Genomic DNA, 14,820 nt, shown 5'->3' with positions numbered 1-14,820 from the left:
TATGATATCAGAGTTTCGAACGAGATCATCTCGGACATCAAGTATCACCTCGCTTTGATTTTGCGGTGATTTATTTCAGTCTTGTTTCGAAATTTGAGAGGAAACGCATATTTTTCTTGTCTCGGTGTATCTCTATGTTCAAAAATCTCTTAATATATGGGTTTAAGTATAGTTTTCCCTCTTACAAAGTTATGAAGTACAGGACTACATTGTACCACCCCCCTCCCCCCAATGTCTCGTCTCATTTGTCTAAGTATTTCGTTTCGGAAAATTCCATTTGAAAAATTTAAAAGAAGAGCTCAGTCATATACTCTTCTGATGAAGATTTATATATTATCTTTGAATCGACGTTACCACTTCTTTAGAAAAGTGTACCTCCCTTACGCAAAGGAGCATTCATCTGGAGCGTGATTTTCTGAGAGTAAACTTTATCTGATTCCATCGTTTCACAGAAATGTTACACAATTTTCATCTCCTTAAAGAGGTTTCCAAAAACACAGGTCAATGAACTAACTACATAGTAGCAAGCACAATGTAGTAGAATAAGTTTACAATGGTTTGAAGTTTTGTGGTACTAAGTAAGATAAATTAGATAATGCTTGTAAGCAGTGGCGGCTGCTTAATACGTGCTACCGTGCTATAGCACGTTATTCAATTTACTAAAATGAAAAGAAAGAAAGGGACACATTTCATAGATTGAAGAAGTTTAATAAAACACTGCAGTGAAATGAAACTTCTTACGTTAAGAGGCTCAAAAATTTGCAGCGTGCTATAATATTTTCCGCACGCTGTTAAGCTACAACGAATACCGTGCTATTGGCTTCATAGCACGTTTTCACCACCTCGCGGCACGCCGAATCTGGCCGAATGCCCCTCGGTTCTACGGGGGAGATATGGTCGGAGCCAATCAGCTCGCGAAATCCGTCTGCTAGCGTGCTACACAGATCCACAGCACGGTAAGTGTTGTCATCTCAGTATAAGAAGAAAGTTTGCGGATAGCTTTACAGAATCAGACACGATTTTTTTTCGCGCGGTTCATGGACATGCGCGTGGCATGGAGCAGTCATTGTAAAGGACAGTTGTGCTCTGTTGTTCCAAGCAGTGGCGTTCGAGAGGTTGCGGCTAGGAAATTGATGGGGGCTACATCCCATCTCCAAATTTTGAGTTTTGGATGAAAGCAGCAAAGAACTCGGAAACAAAAAAAACAGTGTTAAATGCAAACACCCCTTAAAATGATCTCCGATTACCATTTTTGTCTTTGAATAACTTAAGATGATTGTTTAAATCGGTGATTGCAAAATATTTTATACTTTATTCCGGCCGTACGTAGAAAGCAGCTATGTAATACAGACATTTACAATTCCAGACCCCTCGGAAAAAAAACCCTGCGTACGCTAGCAGCTCCAAGTGAGTGTGTAAATTTGTATGTGTTGGGGGGGGGGGGGGTTAATTGTAAATGCAAGAAACAACATCTACCTGTATCACGCATCTGTGAAAAGTCACGAGCCGCCGCTGCTTGTAAGTTATAAACAATATACCTAAACCTTTTTTATTGAGCAAATTGAAAATATGTTCCTTTAACAGTAGCACCTTGCGTCTGTCAAATTATCTAAGGGTACAACAGGATTTATGGATTTAGGGGGTACAGTACCCCCTTCAAAACTTTGAGGAGTTACAATGTACCCCTGTACCCCCCTCCCCCGTTCCTGCACCACTGATTGCTATCTCAGAGTTTCTGTTGCAACCCATAGATGGCGGATCAAAAGCTCTGTGCATTGACCTTCTACATAACGTCAAGACTTCTGAATTTTCATTGTTGTCCATTGTTGACATGCACAGGCTGGAAAATAAGGAAATAATCATATCTGTACTGCTGTAGTAAAACCCTTCTGATTATACTGTACGTGTATGGCCACGGGAACTCACTGCAATATAGCGACAATTGTACAGGTGTGTTCTCAATATAAGTTTTTACCACCCTGATACTCACTTTCGGAAGGCTGGAAGACTTGTAGGGAAACACCACTAAGTTTCATTGTTGTCCCTGTTTGAAAATCAATGGAAGCTCCCATTTCAGGAAGAAAAACAGTTATATTGGTCTCGCTTGCATAAGCAGAGCGGCAAGTAGACAAGCTGCTCACAGGTGGAATTTTTATGCTGTATCCATGCACAGATCTTGCTGTCTCTTCTCCTGATAAGTGAACACCTGAAACACGATTAACCACTGTTAACATTTACAAATACTTTAATTTCAGATCACTAGAATTGAATTAAATAATGAAAAGATGTATGTGCAAAAGAATTGCATTGGCTTGTTGTCCACGGCAAAATATGAAGGTTTTGCATTACAAAAGTCCTTTAAATAATGATATACTAACCTTCTGTCTCTACTAATGGCTACAAAACTACCTACAACAATCTTCTTTCTAAGATAAATTTTGTTATTCAAAGTAATAAGTGCCAGCCTCCGTGGCAGAGTGTGCATTTAAAGCCATGCGTTAAAAAGTTGTGATTTGATGTATTGGATTTGCTTATGGTTAAATTAGTAGAAAATCACCTTAATGAAAATAATTTCACTACTTACATAACCATCCTATTTTTTTAAAAAAGTTTTCTTTTGGAACATATGTCATTATATTCTTTCCTTCACAATGTTTGGCATACTTAAATAATGTGCAGAAAAAAGTATAGAATGTGTCAAAAGTATTGAGTAGTTATTTTTCACAGAAATGAGAATGAATGTTGAACTTATGAATTAGATGATGCAACGAACTCACATTCATGATTTACGAGCATTCGAACTTGGGACCCCTGGTTTTTATCACAATATGCTAGCCACTATAACATAGAAATTGGTCACAACATTGTTATGTTACTTAACATGAAGTGCAGAATATTCTATTGAAGTCTACAGAAAAAAGCTGAAAAGAAGGTTTACCCCAACAAGAAAAGAGAACAGAATGACAGGTAATTCATGGAGTTAAGGGCAAATGATCCAAGGAAGATTTAAAGAAAGGGTTGATGTATGTAAAAAAAAAGATGGGTTTATTATCAATGGCCATTGTATTATTATTTTATATTGAACAGTACACACTGATTAACTCTTAAATAAAAATGAGTTCATTAGGGTGACCATACATGTCAATTTTGCCAGGACAGTCTCAGTTTTCACCTAGAGGTTCCAATGCTTTAAGAAATATATTCAAGACACGTAACTGTCCCAGCTATTAACCCAGAAGCAAAAATCGTAATATTTTCTAAGCACTTAATTTTATCATTCTCATCATCTTACAAATATAATAAATTGTATGGTGAAATTGCTTTACATGAAAAATTAGGATTCAGTAGCAACTTCTACCTATTATCATAGTTTCAGATGCACACCTGAATAAATCTGTAGCACAATTAATTTTTATAATACTTATTCATTGTATGCTATCTGCAAAACATTAAATGTTCCCATGCCACTTCACCTTCCATTTGCTTTCGAACTTCAGCATTTCTACCTGTAGTCGGTCTCTCATGTCAGCTGCAATTCTCACTTCTGCTTTTCAAAATGAACTACCTCTATTGTAGCAAGGGAGTTGACAAAACAGAAATGCTCTTCATAGTAGAAAATTTAGTTGCATGTGCAATCTCATTTTATTGAATTTGTTGAGTGTACATGAATTAGTACTTTGTGAATGTGATCACCAGTGGTATTTCCATTTTGTGAGTGGTTTTGTCAGGTCATTGAATGCTGAGTTCTCTGCAGGTGACGAAAGAGACCAACTAACATTGCTTCTCTCATAATACTAACTGACAGGAGGATAAAGTTCAAGAGGATGATCTACACTACATTGAGAAGATACAATTGAACAGGATGCTGCAAGGACTAGATACAAAAAAGGAAGAGAGTCACCTGCAGTCAAGACTCTCGAGGAGTTGTTGTTTCAAGTGCATTTCATGGCCGTAGGCAGGAAAAAATTTCGGGGGGGGGGTTCATTCATAATTATTCCCATGGGCGTCGCCAGAAATTTGAATAATAGAAATAATAACAATAATTGTACAATAATAATAATTAAAATTTCATAATAATAAAACAATTTTATTCCATACTAATAATAATTATTATTATATTATTGTTATATCCTTGAGGGGGCTTACTCAATCCAGCAGTTGAGTGAATATCCAGCACAAGTTTATTTATTTTTTTTATTTTTTTTTACATTTCATATAGTGTGTACTGAAATCCACAGTTATTATACTTCGTCATTAAACTTTAGATACCTTCAAGAGAAAAGCTTTAAAAGTTAGATGGAAATTTTAGTCATAAAGCTTTTGTTCTTTGACTTTAAAATTAAATTTTTGGAATTTTGAAAAGTGTGGAACCAGTTATTCTTTTTAAAAACTTAGCCTGGTGCATGGATTGTAACCTCAATCGCGAACGTAATGCGCTACAAAACTGGAGATCCTAGGTTTGAACTCCTATCAAAGGGGATTTTCGACTTTATCGAACGTGGAATTTAAAAGCTGGAAAGGGAATTTTGGGACAATCTTAAGGGAATCTTCAGTCTATATTCCTTGTGACGCGGGAGCAACACTCGAAAGATGACAGCAGAAGTGATAATGGAGGGGTCGCTGGTGGGCTACGATTCTGATAATAAATCCTGTTTCACTCAAGTTTCAGAATTCCAAATGTATGAAAATTCTAGCTCGATCGTTTCAACATTGTCTCCATGTATTTTTGTGATGCTTCGAAAAAAAAATGAAAATTTGTTTCAGATTTTGGTTTCTGAACTTCCATTAATCCAACATGTCAGAAGTTTCGGGGGGGGGGGGGGGGGTTGAACCCTAGAAACCCCCCCTCTAAATACGGCCATGGTGCATTTCATGCACAGATAGGTTAATCAGGACTGGACCTACAGTCTGAAGTGGGATTGATTGATTGATTTGGTGTTTTAAGTCCACTTTATGCACAGTAAGGCTAATCGGGACTGGACCTACAGTTTCTAGTGTGATCCGAATCCAGGACCCCTTGATTACAAGGCAATGACACTACCACTGTACCATCAGGGAGGCCTGAAGTGGGATCCAAACCACTATAAGTCTCCATTGAGTATCGAACCCAGGACCCTTTGGTTACAAGATGACAACATTACCGCAAAGTTTAAACATTCTGTAAGTGTAACTTCTTGTACAAATAAGTAAATGTGGTGTAAATTATTTTCAATATTCTCAAAAAAAAAAAATAATAATCTGTCTACAGATAAGATCATCTCTCCCCCTGTTTCATCCTTCATCTGGCCATGCTTTGGTAAAAGTACCAATAAAGTGGTATTTGCTCAATCTTACAATTATGGTTTATTAAGAAGTTAAGAATTACATCCAATTAACCCCCATAACCTGTGGCTCTACAGCCCTGGAAAAGCCTTGGCCTTTCTCCCTAAGACAGCAAAATACTTTGAGATAATGAACCATGTAAAGCAATTAGATTTTATCTTGTTCTTGGGCATAAAACATCTCTCTAAAACTTCTTGACACATCCTGCATAAGCTCAACCAGAAATTACATGCTTTGCTCAAGCGTGCTTTCTCTTTCTTTCGCATGCTAATCGTGTACGTGCATTTTGCATGACTTGTAAAAGCACACTTACTCTTCCAGTAGAGGTTACTCCTCAGTGAGCGATCCAGGACACACGTTTTTAACGTAAATATTGGAGCATAATTTTCTGTCCTTTCATACGGAAGAGCTCCCTGAAAATGCCGATCAAGATAATCTTGACCAAAACTTAGCACCTTTTGGGAAAACTTGTCAACAGGGGGAACATTGAGCAACGTACAGGCGGCAGGAACAAGTTCTCGATTTAGAAAATTAGCAATAGCATACAGATAAGCTCTTTGAACACGTGGTTTGCGTTGATTTACATACCATGTTTCATTACCGCGTGGCTTAGGATTAAAATATTTTTCCAGCATCCAGCCTGCTATTCGAGTTTCATTAGATGTTTGTTCACCATTCAAAAATCTGTTCAAGGTCCACGCTACCCCACAACGTGGTGGGTTTGCAGGAAACACATCTTCAGTAACCGCCAAGTTGTACATGTCTTCGCACCCTGATTGCACATCATTACGTATGAACACACCAGCACCTAAAGATCTTTCAGAAGTCAGCACCACACTCAGACTAAGCAGTTCATCTAATGGCAACTTTTCATGTTCGTATTCATCAAAATCTTCATGTTCATAATCCGTTAGTATAATATCTTTATAAGATTCCTCCTCTGAATCCAACCAGGATTCAAAGGTTCTTGGTTTGGGGACAGAACAGTTTCCTTTGAATGAACTTAGCTCTTTGTGGTATCTTATAAGCAATGGCACAAGAGCCATACATGCAATTTCTCGGGAACCATATCTGTTCACTAGCTGTAAATAGTTTGGGTTCACCGCAATGACCTGAAATGAAATAAAAGGATCATAAATATCGCAACAGAAATTTGCTTGTAATTACGTATCTCAGTTAAGTATCTCACATGAGATCATGAGCGTTGCCAAAAAATTTTGCAGAGGGGTCGGGCAAATGATAAAAGTTGATTAGCAGAAAAAATAACAATGAGTATTATTACCACAGCTATAAATGTCATTATACAATAATAAATATTATAAACTAATAAAAACAAAATTTATTTGAAATAATAATAATTATTATTATTAATAATAATAATAATAATCCTTTGCGCAACAGCCCATGAAGGGCCTGGGCATACCTACCGACTGCCGGTCTCCCTCCCACACTTTCTCTCATCACCTCTAAGCGTGGAGATCTTCAACCAGTATTATTATTATTATTATTATTATATAAATGTGGAGACACGATCCACCAAACAAGTGAATACCAGCACAACTATTTTCCATTATTTCTTTTGCATTTTATGCAGTTAGTATCTGAAATGCATTTTGACATTAACCTTTGCACGTCTCATTCAAGAAAAGGCTTTAAATGTTAGAGGGATTTTTTTTTCATGAAGTGTGTTGTGTGACCTCTCACCTACAACTGAAATTATTAGAATTTTGAAAACTGTGGAACCATTTTTTCTTTCGATGAAATGGTAGAATATAACCTTGTTCCTGTTTTTTTCACTCAATGTTTTCGATCCAAATGCATTTTTACTTTGATTATTCTGTTCGAATACTAACTTAACAATAAGAGTAACAAACTTTCGGCTTTCTTGTATCCTTAAATAAAGGATGTCAATTTCCAGGGGGCTCCACCGGCCCATTCGACCCCCCCCCCTCCCAACGCCCATGCATGAGATCTAAGTAGATTGTATTGCTTTTCCTCTTTGTTTCAACACAGTACATACTCCTTCTTCAGCCAATCTGAAATGGTGGTTGTAAGCTGTCAAAGTGGAAGTTATGTGTAAAGCATAGACACACATAGGTAAAGAAGGCATTTCAGTTGCATTATCATAGTTACTACCAAGTGTGAATGTAAAAACTGCAGTCATGAGTTGGGCTCCAATGGTCTGAATATTATCTTCAATCCAATAGTGTGGAATGCAGTAGTGTGGAATAACCCATCAGTTGAACAACTATTTCCACCTGATGAATGAAGTTTCTGATGAATAAACTCATAAAACTTGGAAAAGTTAAGAGGAAAAACATCAATTAGCACTGAATTAACTTCAGTATAATATATGTATTCAGCATCAACTTATTTTTTTGGGGTGGGGGAAGGGACAGGTGCCTCCCATGCCCTCCCGTTGTATTCACATTTGTCTTCAGACCATATGCCCAACTCGATGTCAGAGTAGTTGGCACATTGCATTACAATGCCGGGGATACCAGGTTGTGAGTGTGTCTTCATCAATTTCATCATATAATCAGTCAGCCTCATCTTTGCAATAGGCCAAAAGTGACAGAAAAGTGAAGCAAAATAAACCCAACCAACCACACCCACTTTAAATGTATACAGCAAACCTTGACACTTCCTCCCTCTATGGTAGATGCAGTATTTGCTTACAAAACTACATTATGCTTACATCTCCCAAACAATTACAACTAGACACAAGCCTTTTAGTATATCTGGACCTTGTGATTGTACAGCAGCAGATTAAGAGTATTCTCTCTTGAGTTGTGAATTATTATTTTTTTAGATGTACCTACTTAATTCATTATTTGTTTTTAGATGTATTCATATGGTGTCACAATTTGCCAAGGAAGAGTGACAATTGTCTGATTGCCTTACATTAAATGAGTATGAGGATTTATTGTTAGTTTTATGTCACCCAGGAAGTGCAGCTACTTAATTTGGGGGCAATCCATTTTTTAGATGTCCAAGATGGAAGGGTAATCACCATTTTTCAGTCTTATTCTTGGCTGAAACGACCCCTGCACCTCTGTTATGCACACATCTTACCTGATGAAGAGACATTATCACCAAACATGCTAGGTACTCTCCCTTTTTTGTTTCTTTCAATTTTCATCCTGCAGTAACCATCAGAGATAGAAGCATGAAACTTTGTCATATCAAGCTGATAGATCAGGAAAGTTCCCCATCCCCTCTTTCCAGAGGTAAAACTAAAATCTTCTCACTTGTGGTGATACCCCCTTCACAAGATAAATTACTTGGCAGGAGTAAAAAATTCATTAAAATCTCTTCTACCGTGTTGTATGCAAACACAGATTCAGTAGCGTATTCTCCAATGTTATCTAGTTTACCACCAGTAAACTAACCTTTTTCATATATGTAGGAATTGCCAAAAAAATTCAAGTTTTCAGACTTCTGTTCTTGTTTTACTTACAGGGGTTGTACAAAAATTTGAAAACACCTGCGAAAAGATGGAATGCTGTAGCTAATAAGATGTACGACTGCTTTTAGCATCCAAAACGGCCTAGACAAATACAAGTCCTAGACCATTCTTCATACAAAACATGTTCCAGTTCTTATTCCTGGTCACAATCCTCCTCAATGTCCTGTCTCTGTCACTCAGTGTAGATTTTCATTCACTCAGGTGTTTATCTGACGATGTCTTTCTGGACACACTATATGCCGTCATGACCTTGGATACAGTCCCTCTTGATACGCCAAATAACATGGTTACTTTGGTCACAGAGGCATCTGCAAGGCGGGCACCAACAATATGCCCTCTTTTAAACACTGTCAGCTCGGTTTGATTTTGGTTTGGTTTGAGTTGGTGTTTTAAGTCCACTTTATGCACAGTAAGGCTAATCGGGACTGGACTTATGGTTTAAAGTGGGATCTGAACCACTGTGCCATGTACCTCCACTGGGTATCAAACTCGGGACCCCTTGATTACAAGGCAGCAACGCTACCACTGCACCATCGGGGACTTGCAGCTCGGACATGATTCAGTATCAACTGCACTGCATGCTGTCTACAGTGCAACTGTCGACTCCTACCGGTCCGACAGGGTCCTATCTCATGGCACAAAACAAACGAATGTCGCACCGCATCCGATTTCAAGTGGAAAAATTGTGTCAATTTCACCCGTTCCGATGACGTAGTGTTTCCATATTTTTGTCCATTCCCTGTATATGCCTGCATTAGTGTTTTGTTTTTATTATGTCTAATTAATATATGATAAATACATACAATAAATGAGAATTGTTGTGGTAAACCAGGTCAAATTTTCAGAATATACCAGTGTCAGATTCTACAGTAGCTCAGTCGTTAGGGCATCTGACTACCATGCGAGAGACCAGGGTTAGATCCCCGGCAGGGGAGAACCAGGACTTTTTCAACCTGTTCAAGCTGCTCCGGCACCCACCCAGCATCATATAAAGAGGTTACCTGGAGGAAACTCTGGGGGGTCAAGGTGGCCTGGGGCATGGTGCTGATCACATCACTCTCAGTTCAGCCGAGATCAAGAAAGTGTGTGGCCCTAACCCCACACCCCCTATATGCCTTCATGGCATGGTGCAAAGCATAGGGGAGCACTTTACTTTTTACTTTTTTACAGATTCTACAGTGCTATGCTATATTTAGCATATACTCAGACCAGAAACAGAATGAAGCAACAATGATGACAAAATTCGAGAACAATTAAATCTCAAATAACAATATACAAGTAACCAGGGAAACAATGCATTAAATACCAAAAAAACGTTCATTGTGCTTCACTTTATCTTGAAGGTCTAAGTAAGAATATTTAGTGACATATGTTACAGAAAAAAATTATGTGAACATTCAAATGGTTATATACTGAGTTTGTTCAAGTCAAATGCAATGCAAAAATCTCATAGATTGTAGTGAATATTACTGGTAAGTTTGAATTTAGACTTCATAATGGCTTCACAGTGTATTTTTTGTGTTGTTTGCATTTTGAGTTGTCCATGAAAGTAGAGTAAGTTATTTTATCCTTCCTAGTACCTACCCAATTAATTGTTTTTTGAAGCATGTCAATTGATTGATTGATTAATTAGTTTTATTTTACTTGGCTTTTCTGCCAGGGTTGGCTAATTGCAAAGATGATGATGAATGGTGATCAGATGGTATTGATGAGGGTCAATACAGGCTATAAATCCAGACTCTAGAGCCTCATTAGTCAACTCAACTCAACAAAGATTTATTGGACTTACAGCTTTACAGATGGCTGTTTATGCCCAGCATACATTATAAGTACATAATAAACATTTTTAATATAAATTTTACACACAAAGTTCATAAACGCTCTTAAATACAATTTTATGTAACTACATTAAGTCAGTCAGTAACAGAAGTATATTATAATTTTATATCAGCTTTTCTCAAAAAAGCAAGTATAACATATCCAATTCTAATATCTGGAGCATACAACATTGAAGTCATATTAATAGGGAAAGGAACATTAATTTTTGACAATGTTTTGTATAAAGTCTTTCTTCTCTCTGAGTGAATTAGACATTCCAAAATAATATGATGAGCATCACCCCTTAAATCACCACAATCACAATTCGGAGATTTTAAAATGTGTATTTTAAATAAATGATGATATGTTCTCGCGTGACCACTTCTTAGTCTATTTATTAAAACAATTGCATTTCTTGATCCTTTACAATTATAAAACCAAGGTTTTTTTCTATTGTAATCAACATAAGGACGATAACTTTCACCAACGCTTTTTAATGCATTATTACACCATAAGTTCCATTCTTCAAAAATTTTCTTCTTAACCCTCGGAAGAAGATCTGTGTAATGCAATGGTAACTGGATTGTTTCATTCATTTGAGCAGCTTCTTTTGCATATCTGTCTGCTTGTTCATTTCCGTAAATATTAATGTGTGATTTTACCCACACATAATGAACTACCTTTCCATTGCTAATTAAGCTATTAGTTGCACGAATACAATTGATGACATATGGTGATATTTTAAATAAATTTTTATAATTAGATTGTATTGCTTGTAAAACACTTCGCGAATCAACCAGTATTAGAAATTTCTGTTCAGGAACTGTACCAATATAAATCAAAGCTTGATATACCGCATACATTTCTGCTGTAAATATGGATGCCTCCACTGGTAACCTAAACATTTTTGATATATTTCTTTCAGTATCATAAAGAGCTGCTCCAACTCCACTTTCAGTTTTAGACCCATCTGTATATATATGATAAAAGTCTTCCCAAGATTCTCTAAACTCAGCTGAATGATTATATTTCGGGATATATATATTTTGAATTGGTTGTGTGGGAAATTCTAACGAGTATACTGGCAATGTTCTTGCTATGAGTACTTGACTACATTCATGGTGATATTTACTAAATAGTTGTACCCAAAGGGTAGCTGATTTATCATTGGTTATTCCTGAATCATGCAGCTCTAAAATATTTAATAAAACATCATTGAATGGATGCCATGGTGAATGTTGTATTTTAAATAACATTTTTATTGCAATTAACTTTATCCTCACAGAAACCGAACATTCTACTGACTCCATATATACCACTACATTAGGAGTACTGTTCATTAATCCCAAACATCTTTTTAGAATTTTTCGTTGCTGGACTTCTAGTGGAGAAAGTTTTGTTACTGGAAGATTACACAAGACCATTAATCCATAATCTAATACTGCTCGATAATAATTCTTATAAAACATAAGCATGCTGGTAGGATGTGCTCCCCATTTGGTATTCGCCATAGCTTTAAATAAATGAAATATTTTATCGGATCTATTTTTCATCATATTTATTTGATACTGCCATGATAATGATGCATCAAAGTATACACCTAGATATTTTACTTGTGAAACAATTGGAATTTGTAATCTCCTATGATTAATGTTGAAAATATTTTGAAGACCCTTATGTTTAAATACTACTATTTTGGACTTTTCTAAAGATATTGATAATTTTTTCTGCTTTAACCATTGGTTAAATTCTATTAATTTATCTTCAAACATTGAAAAATCTTTCAAGTGATTGTTTGAGTCTAAATATATACATACATCATCAGCATATTGTAGAAACTGAAATGGGGAATCTATTATTGTTTTAATATCTGATAAATAAACATTAAATAATAATGGGCTAAGAGGACTTCCCTGTGGTAGTCCTTGTCCAATATATATTGGACCTACCATTTCTGAACCAAAATGAAAATAAAGTTGTCTTTTAGATAACAATTTCCATGTCAATATTAGTATACAATGAGGCACTTTTAGTAATTGTAGTTGTCTCAATAGAACATTAATATCTACGTTGTCATATGCACTTTGAATATCAATAAAGGCTGAAAGTACTGATTGTTTATTTTTAATAACGCTATAAATATGAGAAGATAATGTTACTAATGCATCCTGGGTTCCATAACCTTTACGAAATCCCATTTGTCTGGGAGAAAATATCTTTTGACCTTCCATAAACCACTCTAATCTCTTTAATAAAAGCTTCTCAAAAATTTTTGCCAATACGGAACTAAGAGCTATTGGGCGATATGACTGACCCAACGAAGGGTTTTTTCCTGGTTTTAGAATTGGCATAATAATTTGAGAGGTCCATGCAACAGGAATTTTACCCGATAGGAATATTTGATTGTAAATTTTACATAAAATGCTTAGTGCATTCTGTGGAAGATTTCGTACCATAGAATACGTAATTCCATCAATGCCAGGAGCAGAATCTTTAGACCCTTGAAGAATTTCATGAATTTCATTTACAGTGATAGAGGATGTGAACCCCTTTGAGTATTTTGATGTAGATGAGAACGTGTAGAATATATTAGGAGGTTCGCAGGCTGATGTAAAGGGTGTAGGAATTACTTTATTAATAAAATCAGTTTTCCATTCAGTGGACAAAGGTAAAGTCCGACTTACATGTGCTTTTCTAAGTGATCTGAACTTGCGCCATATAACGTCTAATTTTGTTTTAGGGTTTATTTCTTCGCAATATTTTTGCCATGAAAATCTCTTAGCCTTTATATATACTTTTCTAGATTTTGCAGTAGCTCGTTTTAAATTTATCAAAGTTGCAGGTGAAGGAGCACTTACAAATTGTTTCAATGCTTGTATTCGCTTCCTTTTTGCTTGAAAACATTCTTCATTCCACCAATCTATTTTAGGAAAATTTCGATCATATTGCGGTTTCAGTCGCGGACAGGCATAATCCATAACTTGAGTTATTATATCCACAAATTTTTCATATTGTACAGTATATTGGTTTTGATATTCTTTAGCTGAAAATTTTAAGTCTAAAACTGAATTATATTTCATCCAATCTGCCCTCTTTACGCTCCACTTACGAATTGTTTTTTGTTTTATTAATTTTGGAAATTTTTGAGATGATGTTAGCGTGATGAAACATGGAAAATGATCACTAGTTCGTAAATCAAAGTCTATTTCCCATACAAATTCAAAACACTGATTATCAGATATTAAAGTTAGATCAATTGAGGAGATATTGTTTCCATTTGGTGGTACATGTGTTGGAGATCCATCATTTATAACTGTCAAGTTATTATAATCCATCCAATCTTCAACTGTCTTTCCCAAAGTATCAATTCTATGATCACCCCACAATGTATTATGACAATTAAAATCTCCTGTTATGATGAAGGGATGTTGAAAGCCAGACAAAAGAGAATTTAGATGAGAGCTCTGTATTTGTTGAGAAGTATAATGAGATGGAATATACAAACTAATAATATTATAAAGTAAGTTGTTTAACTGCATTTTTATACCGACCACTTCTACATTATATTTGGAAAATAAATCATGTGTTGAATTAAACTGAATTTGTTGAAATGGTACACTTTCATGAACAAAAATTCCCACACCCTTATTTCCCACATTATAATCATTTAATATAGTATGATAGTGAGCAATATGAATATTTTCTGATTTTAAACCCCATACCTCACTAACACAAATAATTAACGGGTGACACTCATCTATTAATTTAATTAATTGAAGTTTCCTCGCAGAAAAGGATCTTAAATTCCATTGTATTATTAATGGCAAGATTTTTCTTTGCTGGCAACACATTTTTGTTTTAAATTAGGGGGTGTCCCCGAAATCTTGTAAGTCTTGAATTAGTTTTAAAATTTGTACAGAAATTTCGTTACATTTTAATATTATTTTCCTAATATATAATAAATCATCACTCACTGAAATTGTTGTGGTTAGTTCTGCTATTAGATGTAGCAGATTTACTAGCGATTCTTTCTGAGAAGGACTCTCTGCTGTTGTCCTGCGTCCAATCGAATCTGATTTTCTCTCCTGTTCCTTAGAGGAACACGTCGTGCTCACAGGTTCACTTGAATTACCCACTGCTGATGATGTTGACGCAATTTGTGGATCCTTGTGTTTATTTTTGTCCTTTATCAAAACAGGTTTAATTGTTTT

The 14,820-nt window shown here is 35.8% G+C and overlaps 1 protein-coding gene across 2 annotated transcripts in view; it reads right to left on the bottom strand.

The window, feature by feature from the left end:
* LOC145990207 (uncharacterized) overlaps window positions 1-14,820 on the bottom strand; it is a 146,461-nt gene that overhangs the window by 12,064 nt on the left and 119,577 nt on the right. Inside the window, exons 1-2 of one of the 2 annotated variants that reach the window (XM_083125874.1) lie at window positions 5,911-6,042; window positions 1,991-2,206 (exon numbers count right to left, since the gene is read on the bottom strand). In XM_083125874.1, coding sequence (XP_082982000.1) covers window positions 1,991-2,206; window positions 5,911-5,920 — 226 coding nt within the window. In that variant the 5' untranslated portion in view covers window positions 5,921-6,042. Of the gene's footprint in view, window positions 1-1,990; window positions 2,207-5,910; window positions 6,435-14,820 lie in introns of those variants that run through there. The other variant, XM_083125873.1, reaches the window with a different exon arrangement.

Source organism: Lepisma saccharinum, chromosome 7 (genome assembly GCF_977018435.1).
Source record: "Lepisma saccharinum chromosome 7, izLepSacc3.1, whole genome shotgun sequence".
In the NCBI taxonomy this organism is placed as follows: domain Eukaryota; kingdom Metazoa; phylum Arthropoda; class Insecta; order Zygentoma; family Lepismatidae; genus Lepisma; species Lepisma saccharinum.
The sequence above is the reverse complement of the archived record's forward strand: the minus strand, read 5'-3'. Positions and strand labels throughout refer to the sequence as shown.